The sequence below is a fragment of the Aquila chrysaetos genome, chromosome 1 (assembly GCF_900496995.4).
Source record: "Aquila chrysaetos chrysaetos chromosome 1, bAquChr1.4, whole genome shotgun sequence".
NCBI lineage: Eukaryota > Metazoa > Chordata > Aves > Accipitriformes > Accipitridae > Aquila > Aquila chrysaetos.
This window is the reverse complement of record NC_044004.1, coordinates 84,627,136-84,651,369: the sequence shown is the minus strand read 5'-3', so window position 1 is coordinate 84,651,369 and position 24,234 is coordinate 84,627,136. Positions and strand designations below refer to the sequence as shown.

Below are 24,234 nucleotides of genomic sequence, written 5' to 3'. Positions count from 1 at the left end.
AGGACACCATGTTTTATACTTGAAACAAAAATGTCACCATTGCTAACAATCAGGAAAATAACCCTGACCTAATTGCGCATCCCCTTATATGACAAAGCATGGATACTGTTATTCATACTTACACTGTACAAATGTTCCCAAAATGTCAGCCTTTCCTAATGATACTAAAGTGATTGAAAATTAAAGTGCATTTCTGGGCAGGGAAGCGACTCTATTAAAAAGAGAGAGACAGAGAGAGACCGTGGCCATTGCCCATAGCTGTTCCTAGCTGTCTTCCAAGTTCTATATATTAACTAAGCTTATGTACAAAAGCCATTTTTTTAACTACTGTCAGCACTGCAGAGTCAATACAGCAGCAATAGAGCAAGCTGTTCTGCCTCATGCCTCATGAACATTTCCCACACTCTGTATCAAAGCACGAACATTAGCAAATTCAGCTGCCCTTCAAACTTCCAGCTCTAGTCAGGAGAAAGCATCTGTGCCTGTTCAACTCCTTGCAAGGCTGCTGGAAAAAATCCTAGCTTGCCAGAAACACCCATAATAGCCAAGCCTGACTGTTCTCCATGACACATGGCCGTAGGACAAGCAAAAGAGCTGTTGAGCTCTGCTCACTTCCTATCGCTCCGCACTATCCATCCATGCTGCACTCCAATTACCACCCAAAATCCCTCCCCGGCAGCACAGATGAGCTGATTAGCTGTAAGCTTTCATAACTCATATCATTCAGCACGTCTACGACAATCAAAAGATGTTAGAAGGGGAAGAGGCACACTTCAAATGTTTGTACCATCACTTCCTAGTGACACAGCAGAAGCTGACAAAATAGTAGCAAAATAGCGATACGTCTGTAGCGGAGCAAAAAGCTTTCAATCCACCAGTCACTCCAAAGGCAGGAATACCGTCAGAAGGCATCCGTCAGTTTTGCAGGCTGTAGGAAAACATGAAGCAGAATAAAGATGGGCTTTGGGCAAGAGTAACAGAACTCTAACTCCTTATGGCTTAATGTGTACAGCACAAATAGGGAGTCCAATCACTGCCTCATTTTACCGCCGTATGGCATCACAAGAAGAAACTGTATTATCTTTATTCCAAGGTTACAGAAAAAGGGGCAGAAGCATAACAGAATTCTCAAGGTTGGTCAAATTCAAGTGCTCTGCAGCCGCTTTTGGGATATGCTGACGAGTCTCATATGACCGACAAGATACGGTCCGAAGCATGCTTTGTGAACCAAAGGAAATGGCAAGGAAGATGCAACTGGAGAACAGAGAAAAATTCTAACCAATGCTTCTAAGACTGTGAAACGATCTTGTATGGACCTTGCACTTGATAACTAAAAAAAAAAAAAATTAACACAGTAGCTTAAATATGTAGAATTAACTGATGAAATGGGCAAATAATTTGACTAAAAAAAGGGGAAAATTAGGCAGGAAAGCAGGCTACCAGCCTCCACAGAGAGTTTTTAGCTGAAATAATTGCTGAAAAGAAGCATTCTATGGCTCCCACCCTCGTATGAAGATGGGACTGGGGCATCTACTAGCATAAAAAGTAGACAAACAAAAGACATTACAAAATAATACATTAAAAACAATGGCAGCATTTTGCAAGTTATACTGTACTTCATTCTTCACTGACTTCCCAGCGCTTCCTAATACATTGCCTTCTCCACACATCTTTGCACTTCAAGGTCTCGATGACTTAAAGAAGCTAGACGGACAACGAGGACGAGAGAGGGAAGGAGAACTGTGTACCTTTGGAAGACCAGAGGATTCCAATTTTAGTAATCAAGTTAAGTGAGGAAAACCTAAAATCCCCTAAGACAAACTAACTAGCAAGGGGAAAAACCCAATCCTGGCATATAGGCAACAATATCCACAGTGCAGTCAGAGAAATGAGACAATTGCTTCCTCCCTGTTTCCCAGATCTTTCCGTCCCAAAGCATTTTTGGAGGCAAGGCAAGCCTTTACTTTCACACCTCCAATTCTCAAACTATAACACTGCTAGTTAGCGGAGATTTTGGCATTTTGCAACACAGTCAGGAAAAAAATAATGATTTACACGCGCTCACCTTGGCAGATGAAGAAAAGACAAGAAAAAAGCAAGTACAGCGAGATGATCCCAAAGGCCGAGGACCCAGGCCTTGTTTGGGATGAAAGCAGCACTTCACAGATCAAATTTAAGAACGCATTAAAAGTTTGGAAAGGATTTTGAAAAAGGTCAAATCAATTGAGGCATACAAATCCTCATCAGAACCAAATGAGAATGTGTGTCTCTTGTCACATTTACAATGACATTCAAATACCTACTGAGGTCAGTCAGCAACAGTATGGATTTACAACAACAGTGTAGGAAAGGGCACCTAATCCCCCTGACACCAAGAAATCATTCTGAGTGTCAGCACAGCTCAAAACATGCTTAAACATAACTGAAATTCCAGCCTCTCTTCTCTCTCATGCTCTATTGAGAAACCACTCAAGAAATTACAGTCGTGTAAACTACAACTGGAGAACTACTTTACAGAAAGGCTATTTTGACACTTAACAGTGTCTTAGAAACATGATCCCCCTCTTGGGAAATTGGTTGTCAGACTTCGACCAGGCAAGGGGAGACTCAGACTTCCACAGGCATGGTCTGGTTCTTTCTTCAGCAAAGTCAGAAACCCACACAGTTGTCCAAGAGTGAAATTACCGTATCGACCAAAGCTGTCCACAATTCCTGGAGTTCCACCCTCATTACAAATAAATCAACTAAACTCACCACAACTAGAGAAACAAAACCTCTGTGGTCAAAAGAGTGTGTCTCGAAATGCCTTCTGTCATGGCATGGATTCCAGCTGTGATAAAATTTTATAGGCAAGCTGGAGTTAGAGAGACCTTCAAATATGAAAAAACCACCAACAAACCTAAACCCTATGCTCGTAAAACTCAAGAATCCACAGAAAGGAGTTCATTTTTTTCCCTACCAATTCCACCGGGAGCAGGTTGCTGTGCTAGGAAACACCATCCCACATGATTAAACAGCTTTCCAGACGCCTCTTTCTTTTCCTGAAAATCCCCTAGTTTCTCAAAAAAATGGCTTTTTTGTCCCCTCACCACTTCCACCTTCAGAACCTATCCAGAAAAAAGCCATTTGCCAATTAATTCCAGTTCTTTAGGTTCAGGACTCTATCATGCTGCACAATTGTGCATGTGCATCTGCTTAATATGGAGGGAAAAAGATGCTGCTAAATTGGAAAAAAAAAATAGTAGGCTGGGCAGAAGAGGTGCCTTCTTCCATTGTGCGCACCGTGCATTTTTGCTGACTGTAAGCTCTCGCATGGCAGGAAAAAGCCCAAATGCCATCCTTGCTCTTGCTATTGGCAGCTGTTCTCTTATCACCAAAGAGAATTTATCGCACCACTGACAGATGCTGAGATTCAGAAGCCGGAGCTGAAAGCCAAAGGGATTGAATCAGAAAACAAAACCGCCAAAAAAAAAAAAAAAGAACGAAGAGCCCTACCAAACCAAGTCACTTCAGTGCACACATCGCACATGCACCTCTCCACAGGGAGAGGAAAGAGAGCCTGAACCCCCCACGGCAGATGTCAGGCGTTCTGTTTCAGGTGCTCCTGGAAGCTGCTCAGGGTCTATGCTGAGGAGCGCGCTACGGGAAACCACGAAGAACTTCACCACAAAAATCCTAGCGGGGACAGTGCGAGGAAGAAAGATGTATCTTCAGGGAAGAGGGCCTTGAAATCAAGCTTTCTTAGTATTAAGGTCACTCTAATTATCAAACACAAGGTACTGGTGTTCCTTATGCTCTCTCATGAAGGGAGTTTGTGGATCAGGGGTGTCCCGGGATTTTTATTCTTACACACACGCACCCTCTTTCAAAGACTCTTTGACTTCCACAAAGCTAAGAACCTTATTTTCTTACATGTAACTCCACTGCATATCAACATAGAGTAGTTAATCTCACAGATGCTTTGGCTGCTTCCAAGAAAGGATGAGACAGGGTCTGTCTGTTTTACATGACAGGGGGCTTTAAATATCTGTATCTCCTGATGTAACTGTCAGTAAACAGGTATTCTATACATGGCCCTTTGCAAGCTTTTTTTGCACATTGATACAGAACCAAAAGTGCTTTATGCACATAAATAAATACATGGTCTCTATGGTCATAAACCAGTGCCTGTATGTTATTCACATGCTTTGCATTGAAACACACTCCTGAACACAGCATTCTGAAATAGACCTCCTTCTTCCTGTCCCCAGGGAAAACACAATTGTTTTTAATCACAGGCAAAGAAAAAGTGAGCTATACACCGACACAGCTGTAAGCACAACGCAGAGGAAGACACGCAATACCTTCGACCAACAGTCCCGAATGTACGTTCTCAATTAAGGTCAGACTGGTAACAGATTTCGTTCCTGGGCACTAAACTGCCTTTTCTGGAAGACTCGGAGCAAGCCAGATTCTCCCATGGCAGCAGATTCCAACAGTGGGAAAAGGAGTCCCAGGGCACCTCCCATGTCTTTGCTTGCAACAAACATGTGAAAAGCCAGTTCCCCACGAACAAAAACTGTCAGGACGAGGTGTTTCGCCAGGCACTTCAGAAGAAAGGGACCAAACACCGCACCACAGCTACTTCAGGAATGCCAGCACTGACCTGACGGGCACTGCTACAGGTCTGCAAGGGACGGCACTGCTGGGATGAGATCCCCAGTGCCGGCATCGGTTCTTTGTTAATTAGGAAGCCGATGAAGAGGCAGCTCCCGGGGCTGGCGAGGACACCCGACTGCTGGGCGGATAGCACAGTGCCAGACTGACACCTGGAGGGAGAGCCAAGCATGAGCTCAGGGAAAGGATGCTCGCACGGGAGAGGGATGCCCTGACTTTGGGGAAGTCTTCGGGTCTTCTTACCACCCACCTGCTGTGAGGAGACTCCTCTTGGCCAGCCGGAGCACTTCTGGAATGGGCCTCCTACAAACAGAAAAAAGTAGGGTGGGGGGGGAAATGTTTCAGTGCCTGAAAAATCAGCACCAATATTTTCACCCTTTCAGTTTCAAAGTTGAATAACTTTTTTTTCCTCCCATTTTGACACGAGCATTTGAGATATTTTGTTTGCATAATTCTTCTTCCAAGTGATTTGCCCCCCCCCTTGCTCCCTGAAAAAAACACAGCAGAACGGAGCAGGGCGTAAAAAGACTCTATTGGTATTAGAGAGCCCATACCACTTAGTTCAAATAAACTTGCTGTCCTTTCCTAGGTTTTCCTCAAACAGCAGAAGCTAAACAGTAGTTACGGGGTGATATCTCATGCCCCCGAATAGGGCATTATACAGGTACACTGGTGACAATAGGAGAATGGAACTCAGCAGGGCACAGTTAGGGTTAACAAGAAACTGTTTAGCTCATTTGTGATCTCCTCAGCCATCTCTTGGAAAGCCTTCCCTACCTTTGTCTGCACAGGTGATTTTAGTTTCAACAGGAAAGTACAGAACCTCTCAGGCAGGTTCATCTTTGCTTCCAGTTAAGCTTATCTACTGGTAGAATTCGGCATACAGTATGGGAATTAGGGCAAGCTACTTTCTTACCCAAGAAGGTCAATTTAGGTCAAATCTATCTTGCACAGATGGCTAATTTCAATCCCTTACGCATACAACACAATTGTTCAATAGGCTCAAAATAAATAGTGTAAGTAATTAATTTAAAGCTGCCCTAATTGTTTCTCAATTTTCCCTATTAATTTAACCTATAACACTTCTCCCATCAAAGCTTCAACTTAACAGCCAATTAAAGCTTCTTTAAAAAAAAAAAAAAGCTCTGTCAGCTCCCATTCCTTCCGACTGAACTCTTTGAAGCACTTGGGATTACATTTAAATTGTACAGGCTTTAAAAACAAAGTGAACAAAGTGGTTTTTACAGGTGTAATGTTCTCAGTGAGCTAATGATTCGATGGACAGTTAAGACCAATTAAGGTTTTATCTTGATAGCAACTTTGTAAGCAGTATTCAGCTTGATGGAAGTGAACCACCACTCCAGCAAACAATGAGTTTCTTCATTTCTCAGCGGGAGCTGGCAGAACATGATTTCCCCAGCTCAGTTTCACCGTGGCAGTGAGAGGCTCCTCGCAATGTTCAGAGTTCGCTCACCTGAATGAATTAACGAGGCAGCTGTATTCTTATTCCTTTAAATGTACGTGTGTGCATAAAAATATATTATCTCCCTCATTCTCAAAGTGACCATTGCAAAGAGGAAAGCCAGTGGGACACTTGTGAGGAAAAAAGATTGCCACCATGTAGATTTCATTCTTCTTGGCTTAGTCCACAAATCTGGTTCAGAGATTTTATCTTCCAAGTACACTAAGTTGACCAAAACAGGACACTTTCCTATTTTTAGCACAGCTGATACAGGTCAGCTAGAAATCGCACTGTTCTTCCACCACAGAACAGAAACATCGACCGCCTATAAATTATTTCCCTTTTGAGCAAGCTGCCGCATATCACCTTTGTGGTCTCTTAAGATTTTTTTTTCTGGGAAACTTTACTATCTGAATTCTCGGTCCCCCTGTGACCCTGTTACGTGTGAGACTCACCAAGCCATCTCCCGAGTAGCAGCCAGCCGAGCTCTTCTCTGCACAGCACCGCTCCACAAGGTGTTTTATTACGCCGCGTTTCCCTGCGCACCTAATGTGACTCTGCTGTCTGCTGAAGGGGTATCCTCTGCTGCATCCTCGATATAGCCAGCAGTACAATCTGGGTCTCGCCCCTGCTGTCAAAAGAACTATGTCTAAGGATCTTTTTTTGGAATGCGTTTTCTCTGCACGTCTTTCCTAAATTATTAATTTCATTAATAGGACACTTGGATAAAGAGGAAAAAAAGGAAGCAGAGAAGCCATATGGAAAGGAAGACAGAAACTAAGTAAAACAGGAACAAAGTATTCGGGGATGTGGTTCAGATACATCCTGGAAAGGCGAAAACATGAGAAAGTTTCTTAAAGCTAAGCCTGCTGAGTTCTTACTATGAACACGATTACTCTGGATAGCTCTCCAAAGCCCTGCGGTACATGCAGGAGAACGTACCCAGCCCGCCAAACAACTGAGAAAGAGGGAGAAGGCGTCAGGAACTGTCAGCATGTCTGCAGAGGCAGAAAGAATGCACTTTTGAGAGCACCGACATTAAGAAATCTGAGTGAACAATGGACTACTAGAAACATTTGAGAGCTGCTGTTGACCAAAACCAACTTAATTTGGGTAACCAAGTAGTGTAATGCAGCGATTTGGGAGTGATGCAGCACAGCTGGTTGTACCAAACACCTGGTCTTTACTGTCATTCTTGATTTCAAACGCCCATCACCCTGAATCTTCTACTTCACAATACAAGTTCCTCTGCCCTGGGAAAATCTTTCATACTTGTCACGCCATCTTGGAAACAAGCTCCCACATCTTGTTCAGCGAGACAAAAGACCTTGGAAACATTCTGTGTGGCACATTACTGGCAGGGAGGGGCAGGTGAACGAGGATTATCATTCAGCACGCCGGTTTTTGACTTTGAGAACAAGAGCCGGATGATACCTATGTAATTACTTTTTTCTCCCCCCTTTAATTTAAATTGGGGGGGGGGGGGGCGGAATTAAAAGCAAATGGCAAACGACCCACGGCTTTTCTTATTTAGGCAAAGCAACTTGTCTGGAAGAGTCTTCTTGGCTGCTAGGATTAGTTGGGGGTTTTTCGGTACTTCATAGAGCACCCAGAAAAAACCGCTGACAATCATTACCCCAATTAACCAGCGGCTGCTCTCGCAGGGCGCAAGCACCATTCCCGCAAGCACTCTTCCACCTCGCCCGTCTCCGTCCGGCCCCCCATTTCAGCACGGTTTGCCCCCTTCACGTCCACCCGCTGGAAAAGGCGGGCTCTCCCCCCAAAACCGCCTTTCTCCACACGTTTCTCACAGAGGCGCGTCCTCTCCCCTCAGAGACAACCCCTCAGCTGCCCACACCTCTACCTCCGCGACCAGCCGAGCACACGATCGCCCGGGCAGGGCTGCGTTCCGCTGCCCTCCCCCCCCGCCCCCTCCCCGGGACACCGACCCGGGCGGGCGGGCGGGCTCAGGCCGGGCCCGACGCCTGAGGGCCGCCATCCCTCCCTCCCTCCCTCCCTCCCTCCGCTGCCGGCGGCAGGGCGCAGGCGCGGCGCGAGGAGCGTGACGCCATCGCCCGGCGACGCGGCCGCGCCCAGCGCCCTCACGGCCGGGGCCGCGGCGGGAAGGGCCGGCGGCGGCGGCGGCGATCCCCGCGGGCGGGGGGCGGCCGGGCCCGGTCCGATCCGATCCGATCCGATGCGGCGTCGGGGCGGGCAGGATGCACCAGAAGCTGCTGCGGAGCGCGCACTACATCGAGCTGGGGAGCTACCAGTACTGGCCGGTGCTGGTCCCCCGCGGCATCCGCCTCTACACCTACGAGCAGATCCCCGTCTTCCTCAAGGACAACCCCTACATCACCGACGGCTACCGGGCCTACCTGCCCTCCCGGCTCTGCCTCAAGAGGTGAGGGCAACCCCCCCCCGCACACCGGCCCCGGCTCACCCCAGCTCCCCCCTCCTCCGCCTCACCCCGTCGTTGTCTCCTCACAGCCTCTTCATCCTCTCCAACGAGACCGTCAACATCTGGAGCCACCTGCTCGGCTTCCTCCTCTTCTTCACGCTGGGCATCTACGACCTGACGGCCGTCCTGCCGGCCGCCGGCGCTTCCCGGGAGGACTTCGTCATCTGCTCCGTCTGCCTCTTCTGCTTCCAGGTAGGGGCTGGCTGGGTGCCCGCCGAGGTGCCGGCGCCCGAGTGCGGGCCGGCAGCTTCCTCAGGGGAGCCGTCGCCTTTGAGAAGGAAGAACGTTCCAGCCCATGGACACGTTGCGCGAGCGGGGCTGCAGAGCAAGACCGACTAAGGTCAGGCCCGGGAAAGGGTGTTTCGAGTTGCTTTTGAAGGTAACTGACGAGCTCGGTGCTCGAGGTGATTTTGACCTGTTCGACATATGCAATAAACCAGGGAGGACTCAACAGAGCTGGCCTAGTAGAGGCTCTGTGAAAAACTATTGAATTGTCCACGGCCGTATGTCACGGCTTCAGCTGGGCGTCGGGTCCCAGACAGCATCAGTTGCTGCTGGAAAGGGTCACCCGCCAGAACACAAAAATCAGCCACGGCCTGATGCTCGTCTGGAACGGCAGTAGGGCTCGTATTCTAACTTTTTACCTCCTCTAAGCAAGAGCTCCTGCGGCAGATGAAATCTGTTCTCAGCAGCAAACTTCCATTGTGTTATCATTTGAGCACTGAAGCTCCTGTACGGTACACTGTCCCTAAAAAAGCGTGAAGAGCTGAAGAGTGCTGTTCATGTTCCCTGAAGAGTACAGGATGCCTTTGCGTAGCTAGAAGCGGGGAAAACTCCCTTGCTGGCTTGGAGAGCACTGCTGTTGTGCTCCTTCCTACTCTTGTTGAGGGTTGCAGAGAAACACAGACATTTCACAGGGAAAAAATCTGATGCCAGCCTAGAAGGGGCCTGGGGGTAGGAGTTAAATTTGTTGTGTGTTTCCTCAATAAAGTAACTTGGGTGCCAGGCCGTCAGGGCAGATTTGGGCTTTGGTTTCTGCTTGTGGTCGTTTGGCCGAGCAGAATTCATCGTCCCACTGTACTGATGCAGACACGGCCCTGTTCCCTTGCGTAGTGGCTCCTCACTTGGCCTCAATAGCCCAGGTTTCTTAGCTGTGCCACTTGGGGTTGTCTCGTCTTGCAAAGTTTTCTGTTCCTTCTTCCATCTGCCAGAGAAGCTTATGTTAGTTTCTGTTGACTTCTGGCAGGAATCATAGTTGCCTACACCAAAGTTGCACTGCAAACCACATAACAGGTCAATCGCATGTGCTAAGTTTCAGAGTTTAGGCTTGCTATACTCCCTGTTAATTTTTAAGAAATTAATGCATCCTTGTTTGAACATTTGTATAGGTCTGTATGCTTTGCTCAGTAGGATACCATCTTTTCTGTTGTCACCGCTCAGAGAAGACCAGCCGACGATGGATGGCGTTAGATTATGCGGGAATTTCCATTGGTATCCTGGGCTGCTACGTGTCAGGCGTGTTTTATGCATTTTATTGCAATAACGTAAGTTTGAAGCACTTGTTCATGTAACGTTTAGTTCCTGTGGTGTCGTCATCGTAGTTTCCATGCTGTTAGAAGGGGGGTCATTGCAGGGTGTTCAAATAGAACGTTAGTCGGGAGACAGAGATGGAAACTGAAACAAGTTCCTTCTGACACCAGCAGAACTCTGCTTGCTGAAGTGATGGGCAAATTGAGGTTTTCCTTTCAAGCTGTCAATCACACAAGCCTCAACAAAATATTTAAATCTATATGAAGGCAGCGTAAACTTTACAGGTCCTACATTTGTCAAATGCATGAGGATGATTATGGGATGTGTCCCCATCACAAATCATTCAAACATCATTCCCCACTACATAGCTTACCTGAGACAGCAACAAGATTATTTTCTCTTCTAGTAGAGAACAATTACAATTAGTTCCCTTCGAAGGCCTAGATTATATCCACACCTGCAGTGCGTACAGCAATTGGGTAGTTGAACAAGTCTGCTGAGGCAGAGGTATATTTAAAATGTTTTGGTAAAGGAACTGCTTGGAATAAATGATGTTCTACCAGGTGTACTGGAGCAAGACAGTCCCTTCCCCTTGCTGTCAGTTGATAAATACAAGTCTGTTCATTCAAACCCCATCATTTGTGCTTGCGGCAGTGACAAGGGATTTGATATATCATTACGTTTAGCATTGTAAACTTTCTACCCAGAAATTATTTTTACACGTGCTGAGAAAGCCCACAAACTTGCTTTTGTTTCTTTTTTTCTCAGTACTGGCGTCAGGTATATTTAATCACTGTACTGGCAATGATCTTGGCAGTATTTTTTGCTCAGATTCATCCCAGTTACCTCACGCAACAGTGGCACAGACTGCGCTCCATCATCTTTTGCTCAGTGTCTGGATATGGAATTATTCCCACCATCCACTGGATTTGGCTCAATGGCGGCATTGGTGCATCTATTGTACAGGTAAAAGAAAAAAAGGAGGAAATAAGATACCCTTTTGCTTTTCTCTTGCTATCTTCCTTCAGTCTTCTTTACGCTTTGGGAAATGAAGGGGAATTAAAATTGCTTTAAGCTCAGAATTCTTTCAGACAAGACGATCCAATTGCAAACACTTAGAAATTTATTGAGAAGCGGTAAACGCGTGGAGTAGCTTAAGTCTGCTTTACTGATTTACAGCTGCACCACGAGAAGGAAAACTGGATAGAAGTGTGACTGAGCCTGTCTGCCTGAGGGACAGGGCAGCCTGCATAGGTGGACTGCACCCTCGCTCACCCGAGGGCGAGGGACAGGAGCAAAGAGCCAACTCGGCTGCAGAGCGGGAAGCAGTCTGTCAGGCTGTGCCAGTGCTCTGGGCTGTCCGCCTCCACAGCTCGAGACGGGAGAGGGGAACCAGAAGACACTGATGAGATGATTATTTGCTTCCTCTTCCCTGGGTTGGCAGCAAAAACCAGTATTTGCCTACTCCAACCCCGTCTCTTACGCAACCCTTATTTAACATCACTGTGAAGTTACCGAACTATCTTCCTGTTCTTGTTTTACTTGCGCTCTGAAAAACAAGCAGCACAGTGCAGCTGAGGACAGTTAAGTATGCCCCAATATGAAAACGCCAGAAATCATTGCAATTACCCAGGGACCTAACTGCTGAAGAAAACATTTCCTTTTCATAGTGAGCAGTAACTGTGCACCTTCTTAGACTGGCCCTGCTGGAGGACTGTCAGCTGGGGTGATGGTTTAGCCCAGTCCAAAGCTCCTGTTGAATGTGGAATAGCAACATTTATGAATATATGTAGTCTTTAGACACAGCACTTAAAGCTGTCCTTCTAAAAATCAGATTTAACAGTAGTTGTCCCCCCACGTCTTCCCCCATTTCATTTCTCCTGGTACAGCAAAATGTTATTCCTGCATTTTGTTTCCATACTTCAGAAAAATGCTCTGCTTCTGTTAACGAAACTTTCTGTTAAGGAAAACAAAAAGCAGCTCATTAATGGGTTGCTTGATTATTTACCATCCAGTATGTAGTACTCCTGTGGCCTTGGGTTCTAGGGACTACAATCCCAACCGGTAAATGAGATTTTGCACTGAAGTCATCCTTCTCGCTTATCCTAGCCATTCTGTATAAGATCAGTGTATTGGAAGATGTCCTTTTACTGACAAATTTCATGTCTGTTGCAGACTGCACAGAAACACTTAAGTAGCTTCTGTATTGAAGCAAAGAAGTCGTGATAAAACAAGTTTCTTCCCATTCAGATTTTCCCAAACTTTCACATTTGCTTTCCCGTTGGATTTTGTCCGTAGGTAACATAGACAGTGAAGTAAGATTCAGTTTTGTCATACCTTTTTCTTTTTTATCTGTAGGGACTTTTTTGTTGTTGTTGTTTTTCTATTTTTACCTCCTAACAGAATAGGAGAGCTTCCTTTTCTTTTGCAGGAGTTTGCTCCGCGTGTAGTTGTCATGTACTTCATCGCTGCTGTAGCTTTTCTCTTCTATATTTCCAAAGTTCCAGAAAGATACTTCCCAGGTAGGAAATGCTCTTCCGCGTGTTTTTTTTCTGCAGTTAACTTTCCTGCAGTGTCACATTCCTTGCTGTGAATCGTGAACTTACTGTGAGAGAACAGGTTGACCGTGTTCCCCATGAAGTATTCTCATATAGAGTAAAATGTTGCATATATTTGAAGCAAAAGGCAGCAGACGACTTCTGATCAAGTTCGTTAAAGAACTTTCACTGCCTCCCAGCAAGTGGACTGTATAGTTGACCTCTGGAGGAGACCAATTGCTATTTGCATTGCATGAGTTATTGTTGACTTTAACGACTTAACCGCTTGCCCTCTTTTTTCCCCACAGGACAGTTGAACTACCTCGGCTCGAGTCACCAAGTGTGGCATATCCTGGCAGTGGTGATGCTGTATTGGTGGCATCAGTCCACGGTGTACATCATGCAATATCGACACAGCAAGCCCTGTCCTGAGTATAGCGCAGACTTGTGAGCGAAGGTATAGCACTTCTCATACTCGTGGGACTAGGATATTCTAACAAGTATAAGGTTAAATAATCTTGGTTTTAACTTGTCATAAGTTTCAGTCAGCCTCCCTCACTAGCTTACCCAAAGAAAAAGGTGATGGGTGTAATACTTGCTTGTAAATAAAAAACAGTAGTGATCTTGACACCAGGCACTCTGGTCCTTTGTACTGCTGTGTTGCATGAGGCTGCAGGCAGCTGTAATGCCCTTGAGTAGCGTTTTAGAACTGGCTGGACGGAGGTCTGCCAGATCCTTTTCAGCTCTCTTTCCCAATTTTAATAGCCTCAAGCTGCCATTAATATTTGTTCCTAAGTAGCCTTCTCCTCAGGCTTTTGTCAGGTTTTCAGCTTACTAAGCATTGATCTAGCTTTTTTGGAAATCAGGTAAGAGTTGCTAATTTCATTTGCATAGTAAGCAACTAAACTTGTTTCCCCACTGTATTTCAGAGACACTGCAATGAAATTTCTGACTTTGACAGTCTGGACCTTACCTAATGAGCTGAGCTATGAAGTTAAGCAGTGAGGCAGTTAATTTTCTGACTTCTGGACTGTTGCCCGCTTGCTGGGACAGTATAATATTATGAGTTTTGAAAAAAGCAACAGCCTTGCCTGGGATCTGAGATGCATTTCCTTCTCAGACATTTCCTGTTCTGCAATCAAGTACAAAACCCGTCTTCCTGGAGTGGGACAATGGAAAGCTGAGCTGTAACAGTCAGCATTCAGCTCACAGCAGTATTTTTTTTACTTCATAAACACGAACAACAAACACAAGTAATTAACCTTGCTGAGCTGACAGACCGATATACCTGGTTTTCAGGTTTTGTTCGAGTGCATAATTAAGAAACCACTCCTGACAGTGTGCGTGTAAAACCATGGTAACTGTGGGACCCCGTCTTGGATCTAAATCACAGCAGCACGGTGCGTCGCATCCTTCAGAATCTTTGTCTGAATGACGTGCTTGCGCTTCAGCATCAGGATGGCAACGTGTAAAATTGAATTCAGTGGGCTCTTGTACTTTTCTGGACAAGCTCTTTTCCTTTTTCTGACAGGTAAGATCACATGTCATCTACCACAGGTATATCTTCATTTCAGATCTTAAAACTTGTCTCTCCCAATATGGGTTAGTGACATTACTTCAAAGAATTTCTCTAGATCCCTTCGGTAATTTGGAATTAGTATTCATCCATATTTCAGCAGTAGCCTCAGCCTGTGTGTTTAAGTTTGTTACTATCTTGCAATCAGAGTTGCTAAGAATTTTTTTAAGTTACACTTGTTTAACAGGATGAAGTTAACACATCCTTGAGTAGTGAACCTGCTGGGATTCAAAATCACTCAACTTTGGCCTTTTATGGTGTGATGTATTATACTGTACTTGCAGACTTTGTTACTGAAAATGACTTATCGCCATAAGCTTTCTACAGGAAAAAGGTCACCTTAGGTTTTAGAATTTGTTCTGAAACTATTTCTTAGAAACTCAACACTGGGGAGAGATGAAATTGGCCGGTTAGTAAATAGTTGTAGCCCAGCATGATTAAGCTCAATGGGTGCCAGTTTTTCAAACAGGATTGGAATTACTTTGATTTTTGGGTTAGAATCAACTTTTTCAAGTGGCTTTTGTATAGCAGCTGTGCTTGTGTTTACAGTTCAGCTGAGCAGTGGTAGCAAATGCTGCTGCTACACACAATCAAGAGTTAGTCAGCATTACCCATTGGGAGATTTCTCTAATTGCGTCAAGATGCTGTCACAACTTAATCCGAAGCAGTTAAAGTTTGGGAGCAGAGCTGTTTGAAGGACACAATTGCATTGGCAGGGCTACCATTAGAAAGCGTGAGATACCCTGACTGTTTCTGCTTTGACTACAGGCAGAAACGTTCTGTTCTGGGATTACAAACTGTCATCCCAGCCGACCTTGCTACAACTCCCCTTGTTACCTGCGGCGTGGCCTTCCACAGTGTCCCAGCATCTTCTGTTGTGTTTTGTGATCATCTGGCAACAGCCAGCTTAATCTACTCTTGAGAGGGGCCTTGTAAGATTTCAAGCAGGTTGTCTTACACCTGAGGCCAAAGAAGTAAGAGCACTGCCTAGCAGCGGGAAGGAAAACCTCAGGCAACCATGCTAAAAGCTGCTTAAGAACACAAGAAGCCCTCAATGAACTGTCGGCCTTGCCAGTGCTACGCCATGATGCCGTTGCCTCTTGCCTCTTGGGGAAGGTCCTCCCTTCATGGATTCTAGCTTACTCAGAGGAGGAGAGGCTGCTTTTTTGGAGTGCCCTTCTCAGGGCGGGCAGCCTGGTGTCAGGTCCCCCCAAAACTGCCTCCTCCCCAGGCTAAACAAGCCCAGCTCCATCAGCCTTTCTCATCAGGGGTGTGCCAAGAACATGCGGAATATCGATGGAAATGTACTGTCATGCACTTGAACACTCACTGAGGATGGAAAAGGTGGGATACTAAGTTCTCTACTGGTATGCTGGAGAGTAACTCAATATAGAGTTCAGTGGGTTGTTTGGGGTGTTTTTTTTTTCAACGCCAGTAACAAATAGTGGCAAGAACTGACTTAGCATGTAAGATTAAAGTCCCAGACCTTTGAGCCTTTCAGTGTAAACACTGGGTTTTTTTATTTTTATTTTTTAAACTTGACAGCCAAGTAAGTTTCAAGTGCACTAATTAGTACTACTGAAGCCTGACAAGGAACCTGCAAGTATAAAAGCCTGTTTTCAGTGTTATGTGAACAATAATATTTGAAGAATGTGTGTTTGTATATTGAAAGCATACTGACTTTACAGTTCGCTAATGTATTTTTTTTAGGTAAACTCTTAACTACTACAGCAGTTGTCACTGGATCAGGCAACTGACTGCAAAGCTGTACATTTTTATCATCCTGACAAAATTTATCTAGCTGCATGATGGTCTTTTATGTACATACCAAACCTGTAAATAAATTTCAGTTCATTGGATGTTTACTTGGAGTAACATCATTCTTGCGTCTCACCTAGTGAAAGGATAGATACGAATTGCTCAACCATGCAACTTCTGTCGCTTCCCCTGGGTTTGAAATGTACAGGGAGACTGTCTCTTGAATTATCAAGGCACAGCACAGACAGGCATGGCAGGTGTTCAAATTGCACTATTCCAGTATTGCATGTAGTATATTCCACTAACAGTACTTAGTGCTCTATACGTGTTTTTGGAGGAGCATCTCTAGGTGAATCTGCTGATGAACTCAGCTTTGCAACTGACCGCCTTTAGATGGAGATAGTTTCCAAGCAGGGCCTTATTGAAATCTTAAGAGCTCTGGCCATTTCTGTTGCTGTGGCCTAAACAAAAGAAGGAAAGGGTGATCCTGACTCTGCCTCAACTGAAACAACAGTACCCTTCCCCACCTCAATGTTGTAAATGTGCTTTTGCCCTAACAGAAGTAGTTCAACGGCATGCAAAAACCAGTGATGAGAAATCAAGTGCTAGCAGCTACGCTGCAAATACATAGAAACACAGCCAGAATGTTTTTTAAACTCCTTTTGTAACTGCAGGGGCTGAAAACAAACCAAACTTCTAGCAGGGATGGCACAGGCAGAAAAGCTTTGCCCATACGCGTATCCTGCCTATGCATACAGCCTGGAGCAGGCAGCTGCACCAGCCAGCAAGGATGACTTTGCACTCTCCATTACAAGCACCCGTTCTCGTCCTGTCCTGCAGCACATGGCAAGCGCTCACACAACGCTTATTACCAGTAACCATCAGGATTGCCCCAAGTCCTCCTCCGCTTGCACTCGGCCAAGCCTTTAAACCACAGGCAACATGCAGATTGAGACACCTTGTTGTCCATGAAAAACTAACTCTTTAAAGCAAGAATTTAAGAGCTGTGGTTGTTTATTTTCATTTAAGGTGAAGCCTCCAGTTAAACTCTATTTCTTTGTCGAATTGCTTGTAACAAAATTAGACTGAAACAAGCAATAGGCAGAAGACGCAACAGCCACCAGGACAGGAGCTACTATTTAGTAACCGAGTCCTGCTGCCGCTCCATCTTTTTTTGACCGTTTTCATTCTTGCTTCAGCTTACCTAAGAGTAAAATCAGTACAAGCAGCATTCAAAAAAACTGCTCCAGTAAACAGTTGCCAGAAGGGGGTCAAATTACTTAAAATTATGTCTAGAAGATCAGGTGCAGAACTAAGTCCACAGAGGTAGCATTGGAAACTGTATTTAACATTAAATTAAAGCCTAAATGTGAATACTTAATAATGCAATGTTTAAGGACATGTGCAAAGTCACTGTTATCACGTTTGTTTATTTAACAACTGCAAGTATTTTTTGACGTACATCAGTTTCACAAAAAAGTTAAAAGTTCTCTGTTTAGTGGTACACAAAAAAGTTTTAGAAACTTGAAGTCTAACAAGAAATGGAAGTGTAGTTCAGGAAAGTGCACTTAAAAGCTGAATGCCAGCAATTTCAAAATAGTTTTTATGCTCTTTAATATTAGGTGATGCCTTAGTCACAAGTTTAGCTATACACACAACTTCCTTGGTTTTCCTTTCAAAGTAAGCTCTATAGAAAAGTAACACAGCAGCCACCCTTTGCACTTTTTTTTCTTTTACAGCTTTCACTCATATTCACTCCCTCAAGTGACACAAAAGTGATTGTGGCTGCTGTGTTACTAAAAACACAGCAACTCCAAGAGATACATGATGTGTGCGAGCATGTGTATGTTTTATATATACTTTCCATATATAAAAATACACGATATAGTATAAAAAAAACTCCAGATAAACTCTTATTCTCACAGTAGCAAATATATCAACTTATTTTCACAGTACTTGGTTTTACTAACTGGGACACCCAGAATGATTAAAAGTTACTTCCTCCAAACCTGGTACTTACGGGTCCCACATTACGCAGGTCAGCCAAAGCAATTGCGTGCACCTCAAGGCCGTTTGAGAGTCTGCAGAGAAACACGGCGATCTTATTTTTCTTTCAATGACCACAACCATTACAGGCTTCTTAGTACCTTTTGACAAAATCTCTCTCTCAAACAGCTGATTTTAAAAGGCCTATGGTTCAGTCATTCAACATGCTAAAAGACAAGCTGTAAAAATCGATTGGTATTTTCGGTCGGAAGGGAAGTATCAGCTCCTTACCTTGCCATTATTGTCTTCACAGACAGTATGGTACGTGTCTAGCGCAGCAAGGTCTTTCCCGTATTTCAGGTAAGGTCACGGTACACTCCGTGGCAAGCAAGCACATGAGCATGCACACACACCAAATAAAGTCAAAACGGTATCACGTTCCCCGACAGTACCACATTTCGTCTCTGTTGACTAGCAGATCTTAGGTGAAATGAAACCCAAACTTGGGTTTAGTTGTGTATAAACAATATATACCACGCAAAGTCAACTTAGCGAAGCATACTAATCTCTTTTCAGTCACAAGAAAGGATAAAATAATTTTAACTCTATAAACGAAAAAGTTACATCTATGCAAAAACCTGTTTTGTATCTAGAATACAAAGAACAAGGTTGATTAAGGCCATTAGAAAGCAAATATCATCGGCCATAACTCGTATGCAGCCAGAGCCGTTATGCCAGTTTTAGAGTAACTTGGGTTTACAGTTTGCTTTTATCTCCCCTCTCAGTTTCTGTGTACAACCTCACTTCAGCTTTCCTGTACTGTAATACAACCATTTATGACCCTCTGCCAAAAAAACCAAACCAACCCACCACCCAAGGAAAACATGTAGCACTCCTCAGCCTTAAGTCTCAGGGTAAACAGTCAAAAACCAAACACGCTTCCTACTATTCTTAATTTACCTGAATGTTTAGGCCCACACCAAGTCTGCCGACACACAGATGCACAGCCTTTTCCCTCCGTGTCCAACAGCGAACCACCTCTCCTTTTTCCCCCAGTCCCAAGCGCGTGGTTAACCCTTTCCTCTGGCACCAAATGGCCAAGCAAGCCCTCAAGTTGCTTTTCCACCAGGGAAAAGCAGCAGCTGCGTGGCTTTGGCGAGGACGAGCCGCATTTAAGATAACAGGTCACTTGCCTGTTGGTTTAGTCTCATTTTGTTTTCACCCACCTGCCCCATTTGTCATATCCTTCTGTTCCAACAGCTCTTTAGGCAGGTAAGTGTAACACTTCAGAAGGAAACCGTAGGAAGGCAGCTCATAAGCACGCGCAGAGAAGAAGAAAAAAAAAACGAAAAAAAAACAAACGAAAAAGACAGTTAACCTGAGTATCAGAAAATGCTACAAAACGTGGCGTGCGCTTCTTACAGCCTTTGGCACAAAAAAAACAGGTGAGAACAGTAGTAATAAAGCCTAAGAAACTCCTGTGCAAATAGAGTTGAAACATTTCTACTCATAACCTCCTAAGAGCTTAATTTCTAAGCCTGAAAAAGGCATACTTAACCAAGCACAGCTGTGATATTTCACTTCCACCCTGTGAGAAAAATGAAAAAGAGGAAGATAAAGGTAATGAAGGTGTACAGATACATATGAGCTACTTTCAAATTCCAGAACTAGGGGAAGCAATCTCATATATATCCGAGGAAGTGTTTTATCAAACCAACCCCCAAAGGAGTCAAGTGACTGCTTTTTAGTGTGGTATTTTCATCAAATAGCATAAGGGATCCACCCCCACCCTCACAGGTCTCAGGATGACTGTGTAACTGGCAGATGAGTTTGGGGAAAAAAAAAAAGCAACCCTAAATATTTCACTTTACCTCCTGTAAAAGGGGGGACACCGGGACACACAAACACAAATGCTTATGTCCTCCATAGATAAACATCCAATTATCTACCCATCAGCAATCAGTAGAGCAGGATATAAAGTTGAGACAAGCAGAGGAACTACCTCCTTCCCCTTCCTCTTGAGGACTTCTGCCACAGAAAAAAGGCAAATCGGACCGTGCCGAGTCAAACTCGCTCCGCAGACGGCGTACATGGCTTGGCACAAGTTGCAAGGCAGCGGAGAAGCCGTCCTGCCTACACACAGCACGTTCAACACGGTAACGAAATCTTGTCCTCAGCGAGTCTGTTCACATCACCTTCCCATCACCTACTGGCACCGCACGCTCCCGAGCCTTTAGCCACGTCTCGTGCACCTAACGTCTCAGAGGTACTGTGCAACAGGACAGGAGTCCTGCCTGTAAGGCTTCGTGGTGTGAAATGCAGTTTACTGGTATGGTAGCAATCAGCTTCTGCAAGCTACCTGCTGCTTACTGATTCTGTTCTGAATCAAATCCGGGTTCAGGGAAGTTTCTTCAAAGCTCAGTGCATTTAGCAAAACTTTCTTATAAAATACACTTAAGTACAATAACAGATTCATCAGAACTTAAAAGAACATTAGGTTACAGTCATTTCATAAAATTATTATTGTTCTAAAAAAACAACAGCTTTGAAAGAATACACGTTTTCTTTGCAATAAAAATCCAAGAGGAAAAGAAAAGGTACTTTCAGACACAAATCCCAATTCGTAATCAAATAAATCTGATGGCTGCATCTCACAGTCAACTGTACAAGTCATCTGGAATCCTCCACATATGCCAAATGATTTCCTCATGTAAACCAGTCTCTCTTCCCAGCGTACTGAGTAGTCTTCAAAGTGCTGCAAACACTGGCTGCATCCCTGCTGGTTTACTCCCCTACATTCAGGCTTTTTGTCTTGCAAACCATTATCTTCTCTGTATCTTTAGTTTTAACGCTAAGCTTCCAGTTTGCTATTTTACATTAATGGCACTTACTGTAAAACAAAACAAAACAAACAAACAAAAAAAGAACGTTTAGGCACACAAAAAAAATAATCTGCCTTTCACCTCTGCAGCTGCATAGATGTCTACCAGGTCCCAAGCCATAGCTGTGCTCTGGAATTCTGGGCCACAGCCCCTTGAGGACTTGGCTTCTTTATTTTTATGATTAATAAAGGTAGTTTTCACCTCGGAAGCATAGACTTGACTATTCCCAGCAGATCAGTCTGGATAGTAGTACATTTTGGTTCTTAGGTCTACTGCGACTGAGACACGAAGAATCACCACAGTTCCATTAGCCTACCTGTACGTATGGAAAATGTTTTTCATGTGATCTCTGCCTGTCTCCCTCCCTCCATCTCAGCACATCACAGAGGACTGAAAAGGCAACGCAAAAGTGCAGAATGACAATATGTTCCAGGGCCCAGAGTCAGTGACAGACAATGATTCATATCTAATTTCTCTTTTCATTCTGGGAGCCATCTGTCATAACAAAATGATGCTCCTGGTTCGTTTTTTCTATTTTTCTCCAAAAAAACCCCCAGTAAGAATTTGCCATCATTCTAAGTTCCATGGCACAAGCTGGCCATGCCTTCTTGAATTTGAACAAACTGTAGGAGCCAAGTCCCTGTCAATTCAACCAGATAAATTACTCCACTAATTAAAACCTCTATTAAGTAACTCAGAGAGGTGGAGGGGGTAACCTGTTGGAAGCATTTACTGTTTGGAAGGAAACGGAGCTGCTCCAAAGGGATCTAACTCTAGCGCCTGTTGCTGTTGGCTTTGCGCGCTCTGCACAACCAGTTCTGTGAAGGGTACTGCACCAAAGTCATCTGTTTTCAGCCCATCACCACCGTGAATGGCTCCGTGCAAGGAGTTCTGCCTAGGTCTACCAGCCACTACTACCGTGCCGTGATCCCCGCGGTTGTCACCAAACCCTTGATGCTGGGGATGCCGCATCAAGTCTGGTGGGTGGAAAGGTTTGGCTCCGAAAGGATCCAGCAGACTCTCATCTGTCTGCAGAGGATTGGTTCGATCTTTGCTGTCAGTCAATGCAACACTTATGTTCTCTTTGGAGTCCGAGATGGTCAGGAACTCGTTGCTGCTCTGCGAGTCCCTGCGGCCTGCTTTCTTGTGCCTGCGGGCTCTCTCAGGGGTGCGGTAGCTCGGTTTCAACGCCTTCTTCGTGGTGGTTGGGGTGCCGTGGTGACGCTTTCCGTTGTTCTTCGAGACCTCCTGTTTCATGCGCCTTTGGCGGGAAGAGAGCTTCTGCAGGTTACGCTGCTGCTTCACCTTCTGCTGCTGCTGACTCCCCGTGATCTCTTCAAAAGGAACCAGACCAAACAGGTCCTCCTTACTCCCACCAGTCTTGGGGAGAAGGGAAGGCTGAAAAGGGGTGCAGCCAAAAATATCGACGCTCCGTGGAGAAGTAGGGGAAAGCAGAGGCTCAGTTCCCGCCACCTGGCCATCTTGCTGAGATACCTTTTTGCTGAAGGGGGCTTTTGTGAAAACGTCAAAGTCATCCTGCTCTTGGTTCAGACCGGGAAAAGCCGTCCGAGAAGAGGCGTCTTTATCGGTCTTCTCTCTTGCCTGAGGCTGCAGAGTAAAAAAGGGCACTGCCCCAAACACATCAAACTCTTGGCCAGGGTTCGCCTTGATTACAGTACTTGGCACCTCAGACAAGGACGTACGCATTGAACTGGGTTCTTTGATTTCACTGCTGCCCACACCATCTCTGAACCTACTGCTCAGGAGCCCTTCCACAGATTTTTGCTTGGTACGATCAGAATCGGAGTCAGAACTTTGCTTCTCCTCCTCCTCTTCCTCCACCTCTTCCTCAGAGTCCATGAGGAGAGGTCGGTGGCCTAAATTCTCCGGTTCTGTATCATTGTCATCGTTGAAGTCTCCATTCTCTCCTTGCAAGGCTTCTTCATCCTCCTGTTCTTCTTCTTCCTCGCTGCTCTTGGGAGAAGGAGGATCAGATTCAAAATCACTCTCTGACTCATCACCACCTTTTGTCACCTGTCCCTCTGCAGTTTTCCTCCCTGGTCGGGAATCTCTAAAAGCATGGCTCAGTTTTCCAGCCTTGTTTGGGGTCCCTAAGTTATTTCCTTGATTGCTGGCTGAGTTATCCGCTTGTTTTCCAGGGGAACCTGCAGGTCCGAAGAAAAATGCAAAACAAAACTTGAAATATACTTTTAAAGTCAATGCTTATTCCACACACGCCATAGCCACACATACCAAGAGTAGATACACACATACGTTCTGTACTTACTGAGGGAAAGGAGCTAAAACCATACCTAGTATTTCAAACAACACTTATAAAATTGATTACTCATAAAATTGATTTACTCCTCAAGATGTCTGGAAAAACAATACCAGTATTTTGGGGGCACAGAGGAGGGACCAATGGACACAGGTTATGTCTAGAGCCAGCTTTTCAAACACGCTCATTACACAGCTGCTCCTCTCCAGGGAAACAAGAGCCAGCGAGTTTGAAAGATTTTAACATTTGTTTTTGTTCTTTTTTCTTTAAAAGCTGACTACCTATTTCTTGAAGTGCTTCTGCTTTGATAGTCTGCTCTGATAAACTTACTGTTCTAGTCATGAAAACAGTCAGCATAGGCAAAAGAAAAGTATTTGGCAATTGCAGATAATTCACTTCAGATCTCGGGTACCATTTTACAGCAACAGCAGACCTCCGAGGGCTCTGCTGGCCTACCAACTAGTCTGGTGCGCAGTTTCTGTATACCAGAAAGCAAATGCACCTTGTTGACAAACACATCCCTTAAGGTGCCTTTTCAAGAGGTTCTCCAAGACCAAACCGCTATATTAAGGCTTTTACTATGCTGTCGGATTCATGTGGCAATACTGACATATTGTATGCTGTTTCGAAAGGGAAACGAGTGCATGACACCCCGTTAGTACCCAGCCTTTCCTCTCCCAAGCTTTCATAGCACAAGACAATCCTACACAACAGCTCCAAGATAATTAGCTTCCTCTACAGTCTATAAAAATCAGTGACCAGGCAAGAGACAAGTTTGTTCCTTGTCCAAGCTGCAGGGAAGACTGCATGAGGTCACGATCTCTCTGTCCTGCCCTCGAGGGCACCAACTCCTTACATGAGCTGAGAAAGTGGGACTTGGAGCCTGCCAAGAGCCACAACAGGAACACGGGGTTTGGGGGTTTTTGCCTCACAAATGTGTTTTGAGGCATACAAAGGGAAACAGAGAAGACAACAGTCTCTATGAGAGATCGCAAGGGAATCGGCTAACATAACTATATGGAAATAGATATACAAGCACAAGAATGTTTTCCAACAAGTGTCTCGGTTTGAAATACTCCCTCCCTTCCCCCAGTCAGGACCAAAACCA

The 24,234-nt window shown here is 44.9% G+C and overlaps 2 protein-coding genes and 1 long non-coding RNA gene across 12 annotated transcripts in view; 1 reads left to right on the top strand and 2 right to left on the bottom strand.

Moving 5' to 3' along the window:
* LOC115342741 overlaps positions 1–8,059 on the bottom strand; it is a 31,192-nt gene extending 23,133 nt beyond the window's left edge. The window contains exons 1-4 of the long non-coding RNA XR_003923889.2: positions 7,983–8,059; positions 6,574–6,749; positions 4,907–4,959; positions 4,646–4,808 (exon numbers count right to left, since the gene is read on the bottom strand). This is a non-coding gene — a long non-coding RNA (uncharacterized LOC115342741). The remainder of the gene's footprint in view (positions 1–4,645; positions 4,809–4,906; positions 4,960–6,573; positions 6,750–7,982) is intronic.
* A 159-nt stretch (positions 8,060–8,218) lies between these two features.
* PAQR3 (progestin and adipoQ receptor family member 3) lies at positions 8,219–16,081 on the top strand. 4 transcript variants are annotated; one of them, XR_003923859.2, is made up of 8 exons: positions 8,221–8,522; positions 8,609–8,771; positions 9,968–10,123; positions 10,878–11,075; positions 12,541–12,631; positions 12,955–13,103; positions 13,576–14,177; positions 14,991–16,081. XR_003923859.2 is itself a non-coding variant. In XM_030017387.2 (7 exons), exons 1-6 carry the CDS (start codon positions 8,338–8,340, stop codon positions 13,095–13,097), a joined length of 873 nt encoding a protein of 290 aa, XP_029873247.1. In that variant the 5' UTR covers positions 8,219–8,337; the 3' UTR covers positions 13,098–13,103; positions 13,576–16,081. The 4 variants fall into 4 exon arrangements, 3 of the variants coding, with proteins under 3 accessions (XP_029873247.1, XP_029873024.1, XP_029873343.1); XM_030017387.2 differs by having other exon boundaries at positions 8,219–8,522; positions 10,941–11,075; positions 13,576–16,081; XM_030017164.2 differs by having other exon boundaries at positions 13,576–16,081.
* Positions 16,082–17,390: 1,309 nt separating this feature from the next.
* Positions 17,391–24,234, bottom strand: part of BMP2K (BMP2 inducible kinase) — a 108,232-nt gene continuing 101,388 nt past the window's right edge. For 6 of the 7 annotated variants that reach the window (XM_041128035.1, XM_041127994.1, XM_030016505.2 and 3 more), the window contains one exon: positions 17,391–23,013. In XM_041128035.1, coding sequence (XP_040983969.1) covers positions 21,578–23,013 — 1,436 coding nt within the window. In that variant the 3' untranslated portion in view covers positions 17,391–21,577. The remainder of the gene's footprint in view (positions 23,014–24,234) is intronic. The other variant, XR_005933726.1, reaches the window with a different exon arrangement.

What these genes read in the sequence shown, in the direction of transcription:
- PAQR3 (XM_030017164.2), top strand. Translation starts at nt 8,338, where the DNA reads ATGCACCAGAAGCTGCTGCGGAGCGCGCACTACATCGAGCTGGGGAGC. An exon ending in TCCCGGCTCTGCCTCAAGAG is followed by an intron (nt 8,523 to 8,608) that starts GTGAGGGCAACC and finishes GTCTCCTCACAG; the next exon opens with CCTCTTCATCCTCTCCAACG. An exon ending in TCTGCCTCTTCTGCTTCCAG is followed by an intron (nt 8,772 to 9,967) that starts GTAGGGGCTGGC and finishes ACATTTGTATAG; the next exon opens with GTCTGTATGCTTTGCTCAGT.